This window comes from Eutrigla gurnardus (genome assembly GCF_963514095.1).
Source record: "Eutrigla gurnardus genome assembly, chromosome: 1".
NCBI lineage: Eukaryota > Metazoa > Chordata > Actinopteri > Perciformes > Triglidae > Eutrigla > Eutrigla gurnardus.
Genome location: NC_139915.1, coordinates 4,685,664 through 4,703,632, shown reverse-complemented (window position 1 = coordinate 4,703,632; position 17,969 = coordinate 4,685,664). Strand labels below are relative to the sequence as shown.

The 17,969-nt window shown below is 42.1% G+C and overlaps 2 protein-coding genes across 2 annotated transcripts in view; one reads left to right on the top strand and one right to left on the bottom strand.

Moving 5' to 3' along the window:
- The window catches only part of LOC311013489 (E3 ubiquitin-protein ligase RNF182), a 315,914-nt gene that overhangs the window by 143,188 nt on the left and 154,757 nt on the right, over nucleotides 1-17,969 (top strand). The gene's annotated exons all lie outside the window — the stretch shown is intronic.
- Nucleotides 1-17,969, bottom strand: part of ccdc102a (coiled-coil domain containing 102A) — a 72,284-nt gene that overhangs the window by 14,093 nt on the left and 40,222 nt on the right. Inside the window, exons 4-8 of the mRNA XM_084018148.1 lie at nucleotides 16,847-17,088; nucleotides 15,129-15,237; nucleotides 11,844-11,960; nucleotides 9,779-9,988; nucleotides 106-276 (exon numbers count right to left, since the gene is read on the bottom strand). Coding sequence (XP_083874274.1) covers nucleotides 106-276; nucleotides 9,779-9,988; nucleotides 11,844-11,960; nucleotides 15,129-15,237; nucleotides 16,847-17,088 — 849 coding nt within the window. The remainder of the gene's footprint in view (nucleotides 1-105; nucleotides 277-9,778; nucleotides 9,989-11,843; nucleotides 11,961-15,128; nucleotides 15,238-16,846; nucleotides 17,089-17,969) is intronic.

Sequence of the window (17,969 nt, the reverse complement as noted above, 5' to 3'; positions counted from 1 at the left end):
ATGGATTGGCAGTGTTGGATTGGTGGAATAGTCCGAAGCTGAAGGTTTTCAAGAAGCGGACAAGAGCAACGACGGCTGTAGTTCGAAACGAGACCATGTTCTTACCTCATCTTCCGCCTGTCCCAACTCTTTCTTGAGCTCCTCCACTCTCAGTCGGAGCTTCTTGACTTCGGCCTCGTGGCTCTCCACCCTCCTGTTGGCGTGGGCGAGCTCCACCGTCTTCTCCTGGAACTGCTTCTTCAGCTTAGATTGGACATGGCGAAGGTCGGCGAGCTCCTAAGGACATGACACAGACGGAAACGAGTTAGAGACTAATGTTTCTGGTCACGCAGCTCTTCTGTCTCATTCATTGCTTTAACATAATTAATGGGCTAATATTATGTTGTTCGGGGGCATTTACATAATAACATCCAATCAAATGCGTCTTTGGGCGACTAGCTGTCCACACCGGTCGAATAAAAAAATGTATTCTTAGTTGACTAACAATCGATTAGTTGATTTAAACAACAGATCTGTAAATCTCAGCTTCCCCGTAAAGAATCGACTAAAGAGATTTTAGATCACTAGGACCAAATCAAGCGATCTGTCGACGGATCCACTTAGAGGAATCTCGTTCAGACAGAATCCAAAGCTAATTTGAGCTTAATTGCACACAAAGTCGCAAACAAATCCTATACTGTCCCATCTCTAATGGATTACTACACATATTCAACAAGAAAGAGGCCGTCAACGAGGAAGCAAGCACTAACAGATGGAAGATTCCCTTTAACAAAGACAAATGTATCTTATTACAACAAAAGGTCCGGTGATGTACAGGACAGGGCTGCTCTCTATCCCTGCTCTCTGAATTTAAGATGTACTGATAAGCGCCACGTGGGTGTAATGGCCTCTAATTGGACACTCCTGCATGCTACCATTTGATTTGGCCCCAAACCGTTACATATAGGGTTTTTTCATCTATTTATCACACTGTAATTATATGTAATTGTGGTTGTGGTCAGGTCCGAGCAAAAGAAAAGCTCTGCTCCACATGTTGGCATCAGGATTAGCTAAGGAGAGTATGCACTCGGAGCTAATGGCATCATCAATAATGCACCATTGTCACTCACTGCACTTTCATGTACTTTGATGGTGTTGATTCAGCCTCCCTCTCTGCTGTCTCACGTCTAATGGCTCCCCAGACGGAGCAGCTTCCAAGAAAGCTTTTTCTGCATTCATACAACAATACGATGGAGGGAAAGGAGATATCTACAGGAACAATAAAAGGCAAGCCAAGATCAAGCAGCGGAAAGTGCCCTTTACTTATTTATTCATTTATATCTGCATTTGATCCTTTAAGAGATAAATCCAACTCTGACTTATTGAGTTTTTAGCGCATTTATTCTGACATTAAATACATAAAGAGCATATTTGATGCTCTATCTATTCAAATAATAACGCATTCCTAAAGAGGAGACGTAGACTACCTCCCCCCTCAGTGAATATTTAGCTGATAATCAAGGCAGAATGTCTGAATACCACACAGATACTAGTGTAACCCCAGAGCCAGAGCAAACAAAGACAGCGGCAGGGTGATGCAGGAGGGAATAATTAAAGTGGGGGAGTGGTCTTGAGACGGGGAAGAAGGGATGAGGAGACAGATGAGGAGAAGTGAGGGGGGGGGGGGGATAGTAATTGGAGGAGCGGTATTTTGCAGGATAATAAAGGTAAGCGTAAGAACAAAGGAGAGAGACTGTGCAGCCTTCACAAGCTTTGACAAAACTGCTTAACAGAGAAATATGAGCTATGCATGAATGGAAACATCTGGCATTCATTCTATATTTCTCTTATTGTCAAAAAACAGAACTAACGTGCGTTAGTCTCTGTCTGACTTCCTAAAACAGCTGGATACTAGTTTTTATTCGTTACTCAAACAGCAGGACATAGTGCATCCATTAGGGACTATTTTGAGCGGTGAATTAATATTCATTTGGTTGTAGGTATTCAGAAAATCATCCTCACTTTCTTTGAAAAGAATAGCTCATCTGTTTTTTGGCAGTTTTTCTTCCCATTGTTAACTAAATATCTAGTTTTTCCACCATTAGTCAGACTGAACTCTGGGTAAACTGTATTTTCAACCCTTCATTTCATTGACTAAGCAATTAATTCAACAAATGGAAAAAGAATCGACAAGCTAATCAATAATGAAAATAATACTTTAAAGTCTAAGTAGGCTTAATGTGCTCATCATTAAATAAGTAAATAAGGCATTGATTAAATATGCAATCATATGAAGAGAGTAAAGCATGTTTGTGATGAGTTCACAATGTTGATTATCTGGGAAATAACAGGATGCCTCACGAGGACGCGTCGATAGTGAGTTTACAGTTTTAACACATCAGTGCACAGTTCAGTTTGTCACTTGCTGAGCGATAATAACAGAAATCCCTCTCTCTGTTCATCCCAAACACATTCTCTTAAAAGGAGTACCTTCAATTTATTAGAATTTCTGCATCAACTTGGTGCCAAAGCACTGGCTCTTATGACATCCCTAGTCTTAAAAATCTTTTTTTTTCATCTTTTTCCCACGTTCTTCCTTCTTCTCACCAGTTTCATTAAAGTTTCATCTACCTGGCCAATAGCACATCCAAAAATACCCACTTCCTGAGAAATGGGACACCTAGAAAAAGGCTGCTGAGGTGAAATCAAAACCCACCATGATGTATGTCCAGTAAGCCCATTTAAAACCCATTTCTAACAATTAGTGCGCATGCTAGATATCATCTGAGCTAGAAAAGCAGCCCTTTATTCCACAACACCAACAGAAGAATGTGGTGGACGGACGACAGGACGGATGTATGGTCCTCCTGGCTGCTGTCCCTGGCCTGTAATCTGTCAGACAAAATGCCTGATGAAATGAAATGAAGCAGGTTTCTAGTTCAGGCCAGAAAACCTCAATATTCCCTGCAGTTTCATCATTTCAAGACGGTGTAATGAATGTGTGAGAGGGCAGCGGAGGTAGGGGGGTGGGGCTGACGGATGAATGGGAGGAGGGCGAGAGGCTGGGAGTCCCTGACTCTATTAAACATGAGGGATTACTGAATGATCTACGAGTGTGTCTCTACATACATACGTGTGTGTGTGTGTGTGTGTGTGTGTGTGTGTGTGTGTGTGTGTGTGTGTGGAGGCTTCTTCATTCAAGTTGCTTAGGTTTGTTTTTGTGTGTTAATACTCCAGTATGGGCTGACGGATTTGTGCCAAATCTGTATGCTCACACACTAAAGCACAATTATGTGTGTTACTGTACACGCGTGTGTGTGTGTGTGTGTGTGTGTGTGTGTGTGTGTGTGTGTGTGTGTGTGCGTTACACCACACTGCCTGTTAAATGTTTCTCCTTGACTGGAGAGACCCTGAAGTCTGCTGCTACATCTGTTCCACTAAAGCAAAGCTACACAACCACAAATATATCACAGGCTTATGCCCGGAAATATATATTCACACATTCATCACCTTCACAAAAAGGCCCTTTAAATGTGAGGGAGAAAAAAAATGATTTAAAAACAGCGTCAGATGTGGAAATAACTGATGTACAATGATCGCACTTGCATATTCCAGACACACACAAAGAATCTCTATAATTCTCCCTCCCCCCTCCACCATAGTGAATTCAGCATTAATTTAGACAGCGAAGTCTCTCATCACACACACACACACACACACACACACACACACACACACACACACACACACACACACACACACACACACACACACACACACACACACACACACACACACACACACACACACATACACACACACACACACACACACGGAATATAGCAGAATTGGCTTTGTAATCAGGGCTGCCTGAGAGCGATACAGTGGGGGAGGGACTTATGGGCACTGCTCCAACCAGATTGGCCAGGACAGATCGGCTCAAATAAAGACGAGGAAGAAAATTAAGACATAGATTAGACAAAATAGAGGACAAAATATTAGAGGTTACTCCAATAAAAGCACCGTGAATTAACATGGTTATGGAAAATATGGAAATACACTATATATTACTGTATACTAAAGAAGAGTGTGTTGATGTGAACATATACAACATATAACAATTGAATTCACTCAGGAGTGCCACTAAACATATTTTAACACATGTAGAATCTGAGAAGCACATGGGAATCTGTCACTACTGAATCTGCAAGATGCAGCATGCAAATTCATATCCATGTTTTCTTTGAAAATAAAAGTAAAGATCCAAACTTACTTCAAAATCCCTTTGATAACTTTAACGTGTGTGTGTGTGTGTGTGTGTGTGTGTGTGTGTGTGTGTGTGTGTGTGTGTGTGTGTGTGTGTGTGTGTGTAGTACACACAGTATTAAGATGAGGTGGTTTGTCACCGGGATGTTGAAGAACCAGTTTGATAAGCAGAAGTTGTGCAAAAAAAAAAAGCTGCATTCATTAACAAAAGGTTTACTGAAACAAAGGACAAAAATGAAACCTGTGAATTTCAACAAAACTAGATCAAACAAAAGAAAAGCTGCAGCCTCTCAGCGAGCTGCCAACTCCTCTTTCTCCTTATTCCAGTGATTGTGATTTGACCTTCTCAGCCTGACTGGAACGTACCACCTGTCCAGGTAAGGACAGGGGGATTTAAACGGAGCAGGCATCCAGATCATAGTGAATCATTACATTACCATTAACACAAGCTTTCTAAGCTGCTGCTGATATCACAGTTCCTATATGGACTCTTTACATGGCAGTGAGCATCCCAAATATAACAGAATGTGATTTACAGCAGACCTATCCCACCCATCGTCTACATGTTATCAGAGCCCAGTCTCTCCCTGCAGAGAGGACATACTGAGGCAACCTGTTTGCACTTTTAGAGAACAGGTCAGAGTGAAAAGGCAGCTGTTCTGGACACAGTGGTGGAAATCCTCTGTATGTTGGTCCAGAAGGCATCCAATCAGTTCCCAGTCAGAAGGTACTGGTTACTACACTGCCAATGGATTTTTATCTGGTTCCTCATTTAATAAACGAGACACATGAAATGTTTTACACAATGGAAGACACCTCAAGCTGAAGAGTTTTGGGTAGAAAGGTGTACAGTCTGAACAAGTAATTATGCACTGGCTGATAGGTAGGCTATGATTAGTCACACCACAAGGCATCAGTGCTGCTTAATTATGGCAAAAATCACAGTCAAGATGGAGATCATGAAGACAATTACTAATTGACTTTAGAAACAATTACATTAAGTTAAATGCATCAATCTGGAGCTCTTGGAGTCCAAACTAAGGGGCTAGATTTATGAAAGATTTTGTGCTTTGTGGTGAACTATTAACCATAAACACATTGGTGGCAGGCTGTCCCTGACTGGGTGTGTTGGGCCAAAAGGCATCACGGCAAAGGGATTTACAACGAGACAAAACGTGAGCGTCATTGCTGAGAGGACTTATCATGTTTCCATAATAGTTCTCTTCGTGCTTCTGGTTGACACAATGTTAATTTCTGAAAAAATGTCTTCCTCCGCTGTAACGTTAGAAGAGTAGGAAATAAAATATGATGGGAGCTCCGGTGAGAGACGATGGGGTAAAGATGTTGAAAAGCGTTTCTGTTCTTGTGTTCATTCTGCAGCGATGTCAAAAGGTTTATCTTATGTATATGAAAACTTTATTTACCAGACAGTCCACACAGAAAGTGTGATATAATAAGAAAGTGAATTGATGTGAAACTTTAATCACAAACCTGAAACTCGACTAAGACAGGAGTAAAAGTGATACATCTGTGCAGACTGGCCAGATGGTGAGAACATGGTGATTACAGCAGAGATTCTTTTGTTTATTTCTATGATAAGGCAGATTTATTCTTCATGACGCAAAGCAACATCACTGATTTGGTCATGTTTCTGTTCTGCCATGCTAGTTTTTCTGCTTCTATCAGCCCCTTTCCCTGTTCATTTTCTTCCTTTCCCTCTTTCCTCTCTTCATCAGCCATTCTGTCCTCTTTGATCCTCCTCTTCTTCATCATATTCATCCTCCTTCCTCTGAAACTCAGTCTAATTCACTCTGTTGCGCTTCTGCTCAAACGTGATGTTTGGAGTAATTATTCTCTCTCTCCATCTGAAAGGGTAGAATTGTGTGTGTGTGTGTGTGTGTGTGTGTGTGTGTGTGTGTGTGTGTGCGTGTGCGTGTGTGCGCATGTGTGCCACGTTGCAGCAGCAGTAAATAAACCTGAGAGCTTCATAAATAACTCTGATAATGGAGGCCATTATATTGACCAACACTTTCACACATATCTGCCAGTGCCACCAGACCTGCTGCTAATAGGGCCATTTAAAAGGACTAGGGTTCATCACACACACACACACACACACACATTCAACTGAACACAAAAGATATATATACAAAATACAATTCTCGTACTTATCTTGCTCTTTAGGTCCACATGGTGGATCACATTCTGTCCATTCACTTATCCCTTCCCATGAATCACTGGGACATTATATTCACAGCAAGAGACTCTATTTCCCAGAAAAACATGACAAGCTGATCTCAGGTCAAGTTAGCACTCAGTCCTGCATAAAACAACTTCACGGCCACCATGGGTTATCATTTAACGTGATTTATCTGCGTCCATCTTTAAAAGCAGCAGAAATGCCTCGATCTTGCCAGAGAGGTGCATGTTGGGTAAACAACCCCATCTGCTGGCCACAGGGGTCATAACAGGACATCTAACCCAGCTATTTTATTATATATTATGGGTTATCATATTCTATTTAAATCAACTTGATTTCCCCTTTTTGAGGTTGTTTTCATGCATTTCCCAGGCTGTGTGTTTTGTGAAAACTACCATACAAATACATTTGCTATCAGCCATAAATATCTTTGTATGTTTGAAAGTCGAAGTGTGTCACCAGGCTAAATTGCAGACCGACGTATTCATGCCCAAAGGCCCAACCTACCCTTGAATGACTCCATTGATTGAATCCCTTACGATATCAGGAGTTGTGTTCAGTTATCACCAGCGCTGGAACGAGGTTTGTCCCCAACGTGAGCCTGAGTGAGTCTCTACAGCTCAAAGTCAGGCAAAGCAAGTGTGTTGGGATTTGGTGGCGTTAAAAAAAACAACTAGAGGTGAAACGATTTGCTGATTCATTCATTAGTCGACTGTCCCCGGTGCCAGTGTATATAAAACGCTGCTTTGAGAAGTGCCTTTGGCTAACGAGCTGAAGCCAATTCTATAGTAAAAAATATGTGATTTTTGCTGTTTTTTTTATTCTCAGGGACAACCCACATTGGTCTACATCACTGTCAATGTGGCAGTGCTAACTAAAAAGCAAAATTTCACCGGCTGTTTACAGATATTGTAGCTGCTGTTTGGCCAATTAAAAGACAGGCCTGAGAGATCACATTCATTCACACAACCACTAAAACTAAAAGAGAAACTGGCACATGGTTAATTCATCTTCTTTGTTTTCAGTGAGCGTGTCTTTTCCCCCCGTCTCAATATTATTAGGTCAGTGTAACAAGCGTCCATTTTTGCTCAATTTCTAGTCTCATGAATCCAAAAACAAATGATTTAATCACGTGGTGGTTACAACCACATTAGCCTTGCTATTGTTATCCTAGAATAAAGAACTTAACATTAGTTAAGTTAGGTGACGCTTTGGCTGAGGAGCTCCAATGTCGGCAAAATGGTGAAGTTAGTAACGTTAACAGTCGCCCCAGAGTTTTAATATCAGTAACATTTAGGGGTGGGAAAAAAAATCGATATTGCAATATATTGTTGTGCTCTCTGTCGCAATAAATACATCGATACACTGACGGCAAATATCGATATATTGGGTCTACGGGTTTTTTTTGACTCCCGTCAGTGCGTCTAAAGGGGCGTTCACACCGGACGCGATAGACGCGAATTGAGCGGCGACTTTACATTGAAAATCAATGTAAATGGCGCGATGGGTGAACATAACTCTGCACATAATTGGTTGCATACTGAAATGTGCCCAATATTTCATTTAATTCTGATGTTATTCTTATCTTGTTTAGCTATTGTTAAACTAAAACGGGCCCAAGTTTACATAAAACAAGTTGCTACTGACTTTTCAGTATCAGAAAGCACTGTCCTGGTTTACATAAGACATGTTATTAATGTTCATGCACTTTAATGTGTCCAGCTGGACAGTGTTTATTCATTTGTACATTGTACGAAGTTTGGGAATTTATTTTTTATGCATATTTTTTCTTTTTCAGTCACATATCGTGATATATCGTTGATGAAATTTCTTGCAATATATCGAATATCGCAGATATCGTGTATCGTGATATTATCGTGATCGTGGGCCAAATATCGTCACAGTATCGAATCGTGAGTTACCCGTATCGTCCCACCCCTAGTAACATTATTACGCCGAATGGCGTAAACTATGGTGGGAAATCCTACAAAAGTCCAAGAAAATGTTCTTCAGTGAATACGCCACATAAAATAGAAACGCGGTGTTCACAGGAAGGATTAAATAAAATACTTGAAGCGAGTATTGGTGAAGACGGGGAGATGTAGCGAGCTGGCCTGCAGCCACACGCCATAAGCATGCACCGAAAGTGTTTGTGTCATCAGGGAGACATAAGATCCGGCCTGCAGGTTTAAATAACACAAACACACAGGACACATCAACCAGAAGTTGTGGCTTCATCCTTCAGAGGCGTGACGATACATTTTAAATATGTTGACAAACTAGTGACGCTAGGGTTATATATTTTAACGTTAGGATAATGAATGTTAAATTAGGATGACATAATTTTGTTTATAGCTCCATGAAGCCAACTGGTAGTATAAAGAAACCTGTTAACGTAAAGATAGCTTGTTACCAGTTAGCTATCATTAGCTTGCCCGAAAATTCCATCTAATATTTTCATGCGTGTCATAAATACAAATTCAAACATACTCTGATCTACAACCAGGCCTTCTGATTAGTGAAAAACAAACTCAAAATATTCATTTCTGCTCTCACTCACCCCATATCACTCCTGCAGGATGTGTGTGTGTGTGTGTGTGTGTGTGTGTGTGTGTGTGTGTGTGTGTGTGTGTGTGTGTGTGTGTGTGTGTGAGCGTGCACTGCAGTGTGTCGCAGTGTGACAGTGAGCATCAATCTGTGCAGTGATAGTGATGCCCAAAGCCCTGGTTGGAGTTGAAGATGATTCCACTATCAATCAACCTGTGTGTGTGTGTGTGTGTGTGTGTGTGTGTGTGTGTGTGTGTGTGTGTGTGTGTGTGTGTGTGTGTGTGTGTGTCCAGTGTCTTAATCGCTTGCCCTGTTTCTCCTTCTCTGTTTGGATCAATACCATGGTTTCAACACTATACAAAAAACACAATCAATCTCTCTCTCTTTCTCTTTTCTAAAAGTAACACACACACACACACACACACACACACACACACACACACACACACACACACACACACACACACACACACACACACACACACACACACACACACACACACACACACACACACACACACACACACACACACACACACACACACACAGCTGACAGTGGCAAGGTCAAGGCACAATCTCGCAGCATGTAGAGATCTCATCAGTGTGCATGTGTAGTTGTTGTAAGAAAATGATTAAAGGATAATTCCGTATTATTACAACTTGGGTTACTTGTTATTATGACAGCCAACAGAAATTATGGACAACAGTATGAAAATATGACAAGTTGTAACAAAGCAGAATTCCCATGACCGGAATTCAAGCACTGGGAAGGACTGGCCGGCTCACCTTGTTTCTCTCGAACAGCTCGCTTTGGATGGCCTTCATGTCGGTGTCGAGTGCGGAGGCGGCCTGCCGGCGTTTCTTGGCCAGCTGCTCCTCCAGGTCTTCAGCCTGAGCCCTCAGCTTCTTGTTGTCCCTCTCCAGGGCGAGTTTATCCGTCTCCAAGCGCTCCCTGCGACCCCACTCGGCAGCGTTCTCCACCTGCAGCCTCTCCATCTGACGCAGAGACACAAGCTCCTTTTACACACCGATGATACGAGAAGATCCACTGCCTTCTATGAGGTGAAAGTTAAGTCGAAACATATAAGCTAGTTAGGAGAGGATGGGCACACTGTTAGGAGAGGCAATCTATTGCACTGTAACCATGAACCCACTTATACCTCCCTTACAGGGACAATACAGAACACCACTGCTGCCCAAAATACTCCAAGTCGGGCCCCTTCTAGTTAGCGTTTGACAGCAGGATACCATTAGTTAGAACAGTCTGCTACCTGGAACTTTCATACAACACACTCATACACACATACACAGCAGGCTGTGATTAGTTTCTTTGCCTGGGCCCCCCCCAGAGTCTAGAACTGGCTATGGGTCGGGCACCACCAGAGGTTCACCCGAGGATTCATGAGATGATTAATGGGAGAGGAAAAGAACTGATTTGGTCTAATCTTTGATCTTTTATGAAATACTGGACCATTTGAACTGTGGGCTCCCTGTGGGGATTTCTTATGCAAGATCTATATCTTCAAGGTAACTAGTATAGCTGTCGGAAAAATATGGTGGAATAGAAGTTGGAAAGCAGCATTAAAATGGAAAAACTCAAGTAAAGTTTGTCAAAACTGTGGCCCAATTCCTCTGTGTTGTTAAATTAAACTAAAGATAATCTGTAAAGCCACTGATGATACTAACACAGGCTTCCTGAATGTGTTTCACAATCATTCTAATACAAAGCCAGTGGAAATATTGACGTGTTTTTAGACATTTTTCAACACTTCAGTATTAAATCCTTGACAAAAGCATAATAAAGACAACAACGAGGACTTTGGAGAAGAACTGCCGGCGCTTGTAGTTAAGCAGGTTTCCTGTTTGTGGGTAAAACGAAAAACAGATGGATCCATGCAGAGGTGATGTGATTAAATGCAGAGCAGAGGCGTTCGGGCCAACCTCAAGGTTGTAATTTAATAGAGACGAGCTACACCGGCTCCTTCATGTACCTGCCCTCAAGGACACACAGAGAGCTGGATGATTAAAGCTGCTCAGGTTTGTGTTAATGTGATCACAAGACTAGTAGCCCTCCATAACAAGCTACTAACGATGAAACCGCTGTTCTCCTTGTAATACGCATCTGTGACCTCCTTTTGTACAAAGCGCTGTCACAGAAACAGAATAGAAGTCCGACATTCCCATTCCAATTAACGTAGCGAGTTGGTCAGAGCTCACACGTGTCGGCGTCTAGTGTGTGTGTGTGTGTGTGTGTGTAGTCCCGCCATGTAGACTATCCCTTTTAAGAGTAAGTAAGAAATAAAGTATGAGTTGGCCTTCACAGATACCGATGTGGGCTCTGACTACCTCCACTGCCAGCTCAGTGGTGGAGCAACACACTTGACGGTGTTAGGATTATTATCCTGGGTGTAGTTGCTCTGTGACGTCAATTCACAAAATATAATCACAAATGCAAATTAGTCTAGAAATTCTCAGTTGTGTCGACGTAGAATTGAGCGACCAGTGACCAGGTGCACAGCCCAGTAGTAGCAGCCAATCACAGTGCAATATATCTGATCGTTCTTCTTTTAGTATGATTTACTGTCCAGCTTGTTAAATATTGCAGCTGCAGCCACGTTGGTGTTTTTTTTTTTAAACACAGTGCCCCTCAATTAATTAATTAATTAATGTAATTCTTTACCACTGATGTAGAAAAGAAAATAACAGAGGAGAATGGAGACACTTTGATGCTGCTGTAGAGGATACTGGTGTTTGTGAATGCTGCAAATAATGCTGGAACTAGCTCAACGAAGACGAGTCTAACATAGAAAATAAAACAGATGTGGTTTATATGGGGGGGACCCACACTCACCTCAGCTCGTAGCTCAGCTAGTTTCTTGTCCATACTGGTTCGGGCTCCCAGTTCATCCTCCAAGTCTTCAGATATGCGGCCGAGTTCATCCTGGTGCATTTCCTTCAGCAGGTTCAGCTGGATGGTGGAAGGAAGAGGGAGCAGAAGACAAAATGTCAAAGTGTTAGCTTCGGTACTTTTCAAACTTTCCTCCCATGTTTTTTGTTTCTAAATGACTAATGGGGACAATCTCTAAAAAATTGGAACATTTGCACACGGCAACATTATGGAGGGAGAGTTGGAGAGTTTGTTGGAGTACAGATAGTTGAACTTGGTGTGACCCCAAACACTTGCAATGTCATGGCTCAATATTTAGCCGACTTCTACGATGTAGATTTCAGAAAAAAAAACTGTGAAACTACGACTTGACTGCAGGCTGTTGAACTCAGAGCAGGAGAGGACAAGAGAGGTTGGAAGCAGAGGTTGTAAAAGAGCAAAGAGTTCAATGTAAAACATGTGGATCCGTCTTTTTTTTGCAATATTGGTTAAACGTGTGGGCACTTGCAAGAAAAAGTTGGACGCTGATGTTTTTCCAGTTTTCTAAAATAAACCATAAAATCCATTCAGCTTGCTCTTTTTCTCTTACATTACACAAAATACATCATCATTATAGTTTTAATCTTGTTCCTTAGTGTGTAAATCTTTTGACATTCCTTATTCTGAAACTGAAAACAGCAGCATGCATCGTTAGTGCTTAGCATGGCGTCGAATGAAACCAAAAATGCATTATCATCATATAATATCTCAACAACAACTCTCCTTCAAACTTTGACATTCAGTCTAGATGCTCCTGATCCCTCTTAAAAGGTGGCCATTTCTGGAAGCGTATCTTGGACAACAAGCGTGCAGATAAGGATGACCCAACCTCCCTTTCCATCCCTTTCTACCCCTCCTTCTTCTTATCTTATCTCTGCCTGTGTCTCATCTGGCTCCTCTCCACCATATCCTGCTTTCATCTCCATCTCTTCTTATCTACAACGCCCACCATCACCATCTATACATCTCTCATACGTTCCTGCCCTATGCTCTCCCTCCTCTGGTTTCATCAAACTGATTTTGTTCTCATAAGACCCGTGTCTCCCTGTGTCCTTTTCTTCCCCAAGTCCGTCCTCTCTGCAGGCCTGGACTGCCCTCGAGTGGTGGAAGGCTGCCAAACCATCGGCCATGTTTCTACCCAGATTAATCCTCCTGCGCTCTACGCCTGCCACTTTGGTTGTCTGACAACCAATTCAATTAACAGAGCACTGAGGTGTTTTTGAGGATAAATGAAGGTCTGATTTTCAAAATGTATATCAAAGAAGATCACCAGAGAAAGGAACAGAAGGGGAATGTGCTTCTGTTCATGTGCAGCAGGTCAAAGAATACATTGTTTTAATACTACTGCATATCTACAGATGTACTGTGCTATCCTTCATGTTTTTCTCCATGATTATGTATTCTGTTGGCTTCTGTCATCTCATATCCATTAGACTTATGAACATCAGCATGCTACAAAGATCTTTCATTTGAGAATATGGAATGAAACACAAAATGGTTTAATGAACTGTTTTTGTACCGAAAAGAAAATTCCTAATTTGAGAAAATGAGGGAATGCTACAAGTTCCCCCAAGTCCCTCGTACGAGCCACTTAAAAAGGAACCAGGTTGTACGAGCGGTTCTTGCCCAATGATCCGCAGAGAACCGTGGATAACTGGAACACTTCATTCTGTGCTCTATGATTCTTGGCAACCGGAAAAAGTGCAGTAAAAAGGCACCGACATGCAGGCCTCTGTGTTAAATAAGCTGCCAGCTACGGTTTTAGCCTCGGTTCAGATTTGTTTAAGGAATGTGTTCCAAATCCCTGAGACCAATAAAGTCTCACCAAACCTGAATGAAAAGCAAAGTCCAGCTGCTGACGGGATGAAAATCTTCTCTCTCTTCCACTGCATGACTGACCTCCAATGGCAAAGAAATGGAAGTGTAAATGGTCTGTTGTTGGCGTTGTGGAGGATGTGCAGCCATGCTAGCAGCTCTGAGGCAAACTGGTGCCATGAGCTAAATGCATCCAACCTGTCCTTATCAGGCCTTTGGTGGGTGGATTGAAGCGCCCGCAGCTGAACATAAGCAAGAAGGTTTTTTAAATACATTAGCCCGTTTAGCTTCTGTCGTCTGCAGCGTTCTCCCTCAATACCAGACCAATTTTAAAATTGTTGTCGCGATAAGCTTCCGAGATAAAACAACATGGGAAAATACAGACCAGGTTGACGCTGTATGACCACTGAAATCTACTCTCTGAATCCCAGAATCTGCCAGCGGGCTTTGAAGAGCATGCTTTCTTTTTCAATAATGACACCATTTATCAGAGCCAGAAGCTGTAAAAACAGACATTATCGAGGGCACTACATGTGCTGAACGCTTCTGTTAAAAATCAAGGCTTATAATTGTAATATTTCATAAAAAAAAATGCTCCATGTGTCAGATTCTGTAAAACAGGAGAGGTTCTAAAAGTGTAAATAGTTCACGTGGGGCCTCCTTTTTTTCCTCAATATCTGCAACACATGGAGGCACTTGAAAAAATGTTGGATATATAGATTCTATGGTTTTCCAATTTTTGTAAAACAAAATCATCAAATTAATTCAGCTTCATTTCTTTTACAGGAAAACCCAAATTGGACAAATAGCTGAGGGACTCCTTTCCCATCGCCATTAGACGAGTGCTTTTCTGTTTCTTCGGTGGTTACTTCTTTTTTATAACTGTTACTTCATCAGCCTCTCCATGAAACCCTCAAACCAGAGTTGCTGATTGTTGGAAAGACAACCAAAGAGTTTTATTTGGTTTATGTCGAGTTTGAATTAAGTGCATTTCCATGCTTGTCTGACTGGATTTGACATTGAGGAGGGCAGGGTTAAAAGGAGCGGAAACAAGCGTGTCCATCCTGGTGTCACGTTTCCATCGCTGCCGATCGCGGCTGGAGTTGATAAATACCTGTGACAACTGCAGAGTCATTTGTCCTGGGAAATGAATACAGACTGTAACCTTTCCCACTGAAGACAAAAGCCAGATGTTAGTGGGAGTTAGTGGGTTTTATGGGGAGTTACAAAAACCTTGGGGCCGACATGTAGTTCCCTTCTTCCAAGACAGGAAGTAAGGGCGGGATGCTGTATGATGCGACAACAGTGAGTCGACATCTGTGTGTTCATTCCAACAGGAGATCAACGCAGACGTACTCTGTCCGACTGTCAGCCAGGTGCTCATGCATGTCTCACCTGTTTGAGGGTCTCCTGTTTGGTCTTGCTGAGCTCCTCGTATTTACATTTCCACTGAGTGAGTTCAGCCTCCAGCCTCTCGATGCTCTTGCTCAGAGCCAGCTTGTCTCTGGGGAAGACACAAAGACGGGACACACTCAATCACGCTGCTCTCCTGCCCGAGTGGGTTATTGTTTGAGTCAGCAAATGTCTTTTCGAAATTGCTTTTTTTTCTTTTTTTTTACATTTTACTGCCTGTTGCCGAAAACAGATGGCACACGTGAGCAGCCATGCGTTTGTTTTATTTATTTCACAGCCAGAGGAAGGGATGGCTTCACTTATAACCAAACTTATGTCCTGTCAAGTTCACCTATGACACTCATATTTAAAGTTCTCAGCCAGCATCCAATGGCTGAAAACTAAAACTTATCACACAGAAAATGAAAAGTGGAGGATGCACTTCCTCCCGACAGGCCATCACTGTGACGGTGTAGAATCAGCAGCGGTGGAGGAATGTCCCTTGTCTGCCATGTTTACAGGTTGGCACTCTTAACAAGGTATTAAAGGAGACAATGCAATAAGCACTAATAAAGTATAACTCACCTCTACTGAGTTACTGAGACCAGGAAATGATCAAAGTAACACAAGTGGTTTAAAGTGTGCAAGTATAATGCTTCAGCATGTTATAAGAGTGTTGACCGTGAAGGTAGCATTGATATACTAGTACCACGATGTAAGTATACTCCATAACAACTCCTGCATCCTTATTTAAAGGGATACTCAGGCTATTTTGTTTTGTACTTACATATATCTGTGGACTAAAAGACACATTTGAAGAGCAAAGGGCAGGTCAAGGTGTTTTTGGTGCAACCTACAAAAAATACTGAATCCTACATTTCCAACAGCCTCTTTTTGTAAGACCCTTCCCCAACTTGATTCCACCATGCATTCATAAATTTGTATTTCGTGGCCTTCGGAACAATTCCACGTAAAATGTTTTTGTTTTTTTGTTGATGTGCATTGCTTTTAATGTGGATTCTCGGTTAAACTTGATCTTGCTGTATAAGATTGGTGGAGTATCCCTTTTGGTTTTCAGAAAAACGTCCTTAAAGGTTGAGTAGGTCATTATGAAAAAACAAAGAGACTTTAACTTTGAACGCATCGCCGAACAGATAAAGTCTGGTCTGGACAAAGGGTTCAGACCTCCGTTCAAAGCCGTTCCCCCAAAACGCCAAACGGGTGCTCGAGATCGGCAAAGTGCAATCAGGAAGTAAGCATTGACAGACAGGCAGGCCGTCCAATTATTTTCTCCAGCCTGACATTTTTGATTGGACGGGGATTTTACAGTCCTGCCACAGATTACTTTTTTTTTTTTTCTCTATCTGAGAATGTTTACTTTATTCATTGCTATCCTTATGTTACGAGGATTTCTAGTAATATAAAGTGTTTCTGCATAGAATCACCTACTCAACCTTTAATAGTCATTATGCATTTTGCTTCAGTGTTACGTTATAATGCAATTGGATTATTATTACCAATGAATCATAATTACAGTAGCACTATAATGTTATGGCAGACGGACTGGCCAACATATTGTTGGGTTCTTTAAGAATGTATTGCATTTTCTAAGTGGAACGATGCTTTGTAGATGAATTATTAATCTGCAAATTAATTTAAGTATACCCCGATGCACACTTCATATCTGTGCTACAGCCGAGACAGCTGTCTGTCTCTCTTACTCTCTCTCTTTCAGCAGGACTTTCTGGGACTCGTCCAGGCGAAGCTGCAGGGCGTTGAGTTTGCTGGAGTCTTCCTCCACGGTGCCGATGTCGTCCCACAGATGCCGGCTGCGTTCCTGCCGGCTCAGACCGGAGGATGAGCGCGAGGTGGACGGGTTTACGCCGCCACGGCTTTCCCAGGCCTCCTGCGTGTCGCCGTCCGGGGCTCTGGAACGCAGGACCGAATCCAGCGCCTCGATGTCCTGACAGACCAGGAGACAGGGAGGAGGAAATCATCACCATCATATATGCCAACAGATCGGAAAATGTTAGCTAACAGGCAACGATCTCAAACTACTTGAGTCTCAGTTTCTTCAAGAGCAGTTCAGACAGTTCATATGTTGAAGCTGAACTTGGTGAAAAGATTTAAATTAGTGCGCCTGCGAGTGAAACCATTGAATACAAGTCAATTAGCTTTTTTAAAAGCAGGATGGAACTGAATATTCTGAATATTAATATCCCATAATCACCCAGGTGTTGCAAACTGTGTCTCTTGTCAGTTTATTAGCGGTTTCTGACTCCATGACCATGGATAACCAGCTGGGATAAAGACTTCCTTTCAGTTTCAATAAAAAATGTCTGTCTAATTCCAAAGTGCACATACTGTATCTCTTTTATGGTCTCATATTAAGCGGCCCAATTTTGAAGGGTTTTTCAGAAATATGGCCCAGTTTTGAAACAATATTTCTCTTTTCTGTCCTCACCGTTTTCCACTTTCCCCTCTGTTCCTCCCTACGAGGCTGCAAATCAAGCTGTGTCATCCAGCAGACCATCTCCAAGGTTTCTGCCAACGAGAGCCCACAAACTCTTGGGTGGGTTCTCCTGACCGAATGTTTTCAAATCTTATTTTATTTAATGTCTTTAAAGAAATTAAATCAGAATTGTAGAGCTTGTCCTCGTCTGCACATAATAAATCTGTCTGCTTTGGCGCTGCAACAGTAAAAATCCAAATATTTCCCCGACCCTACATCCTTCACAGCGCCTGCCAGATGTAACATGTGAGGTCTCGGCCTCAACCAGGCGCCGTAAGGCTGCGCGGTTCTTCAAGATAACCATCGTGCTGCCATCAACGGTTCATCAGAAA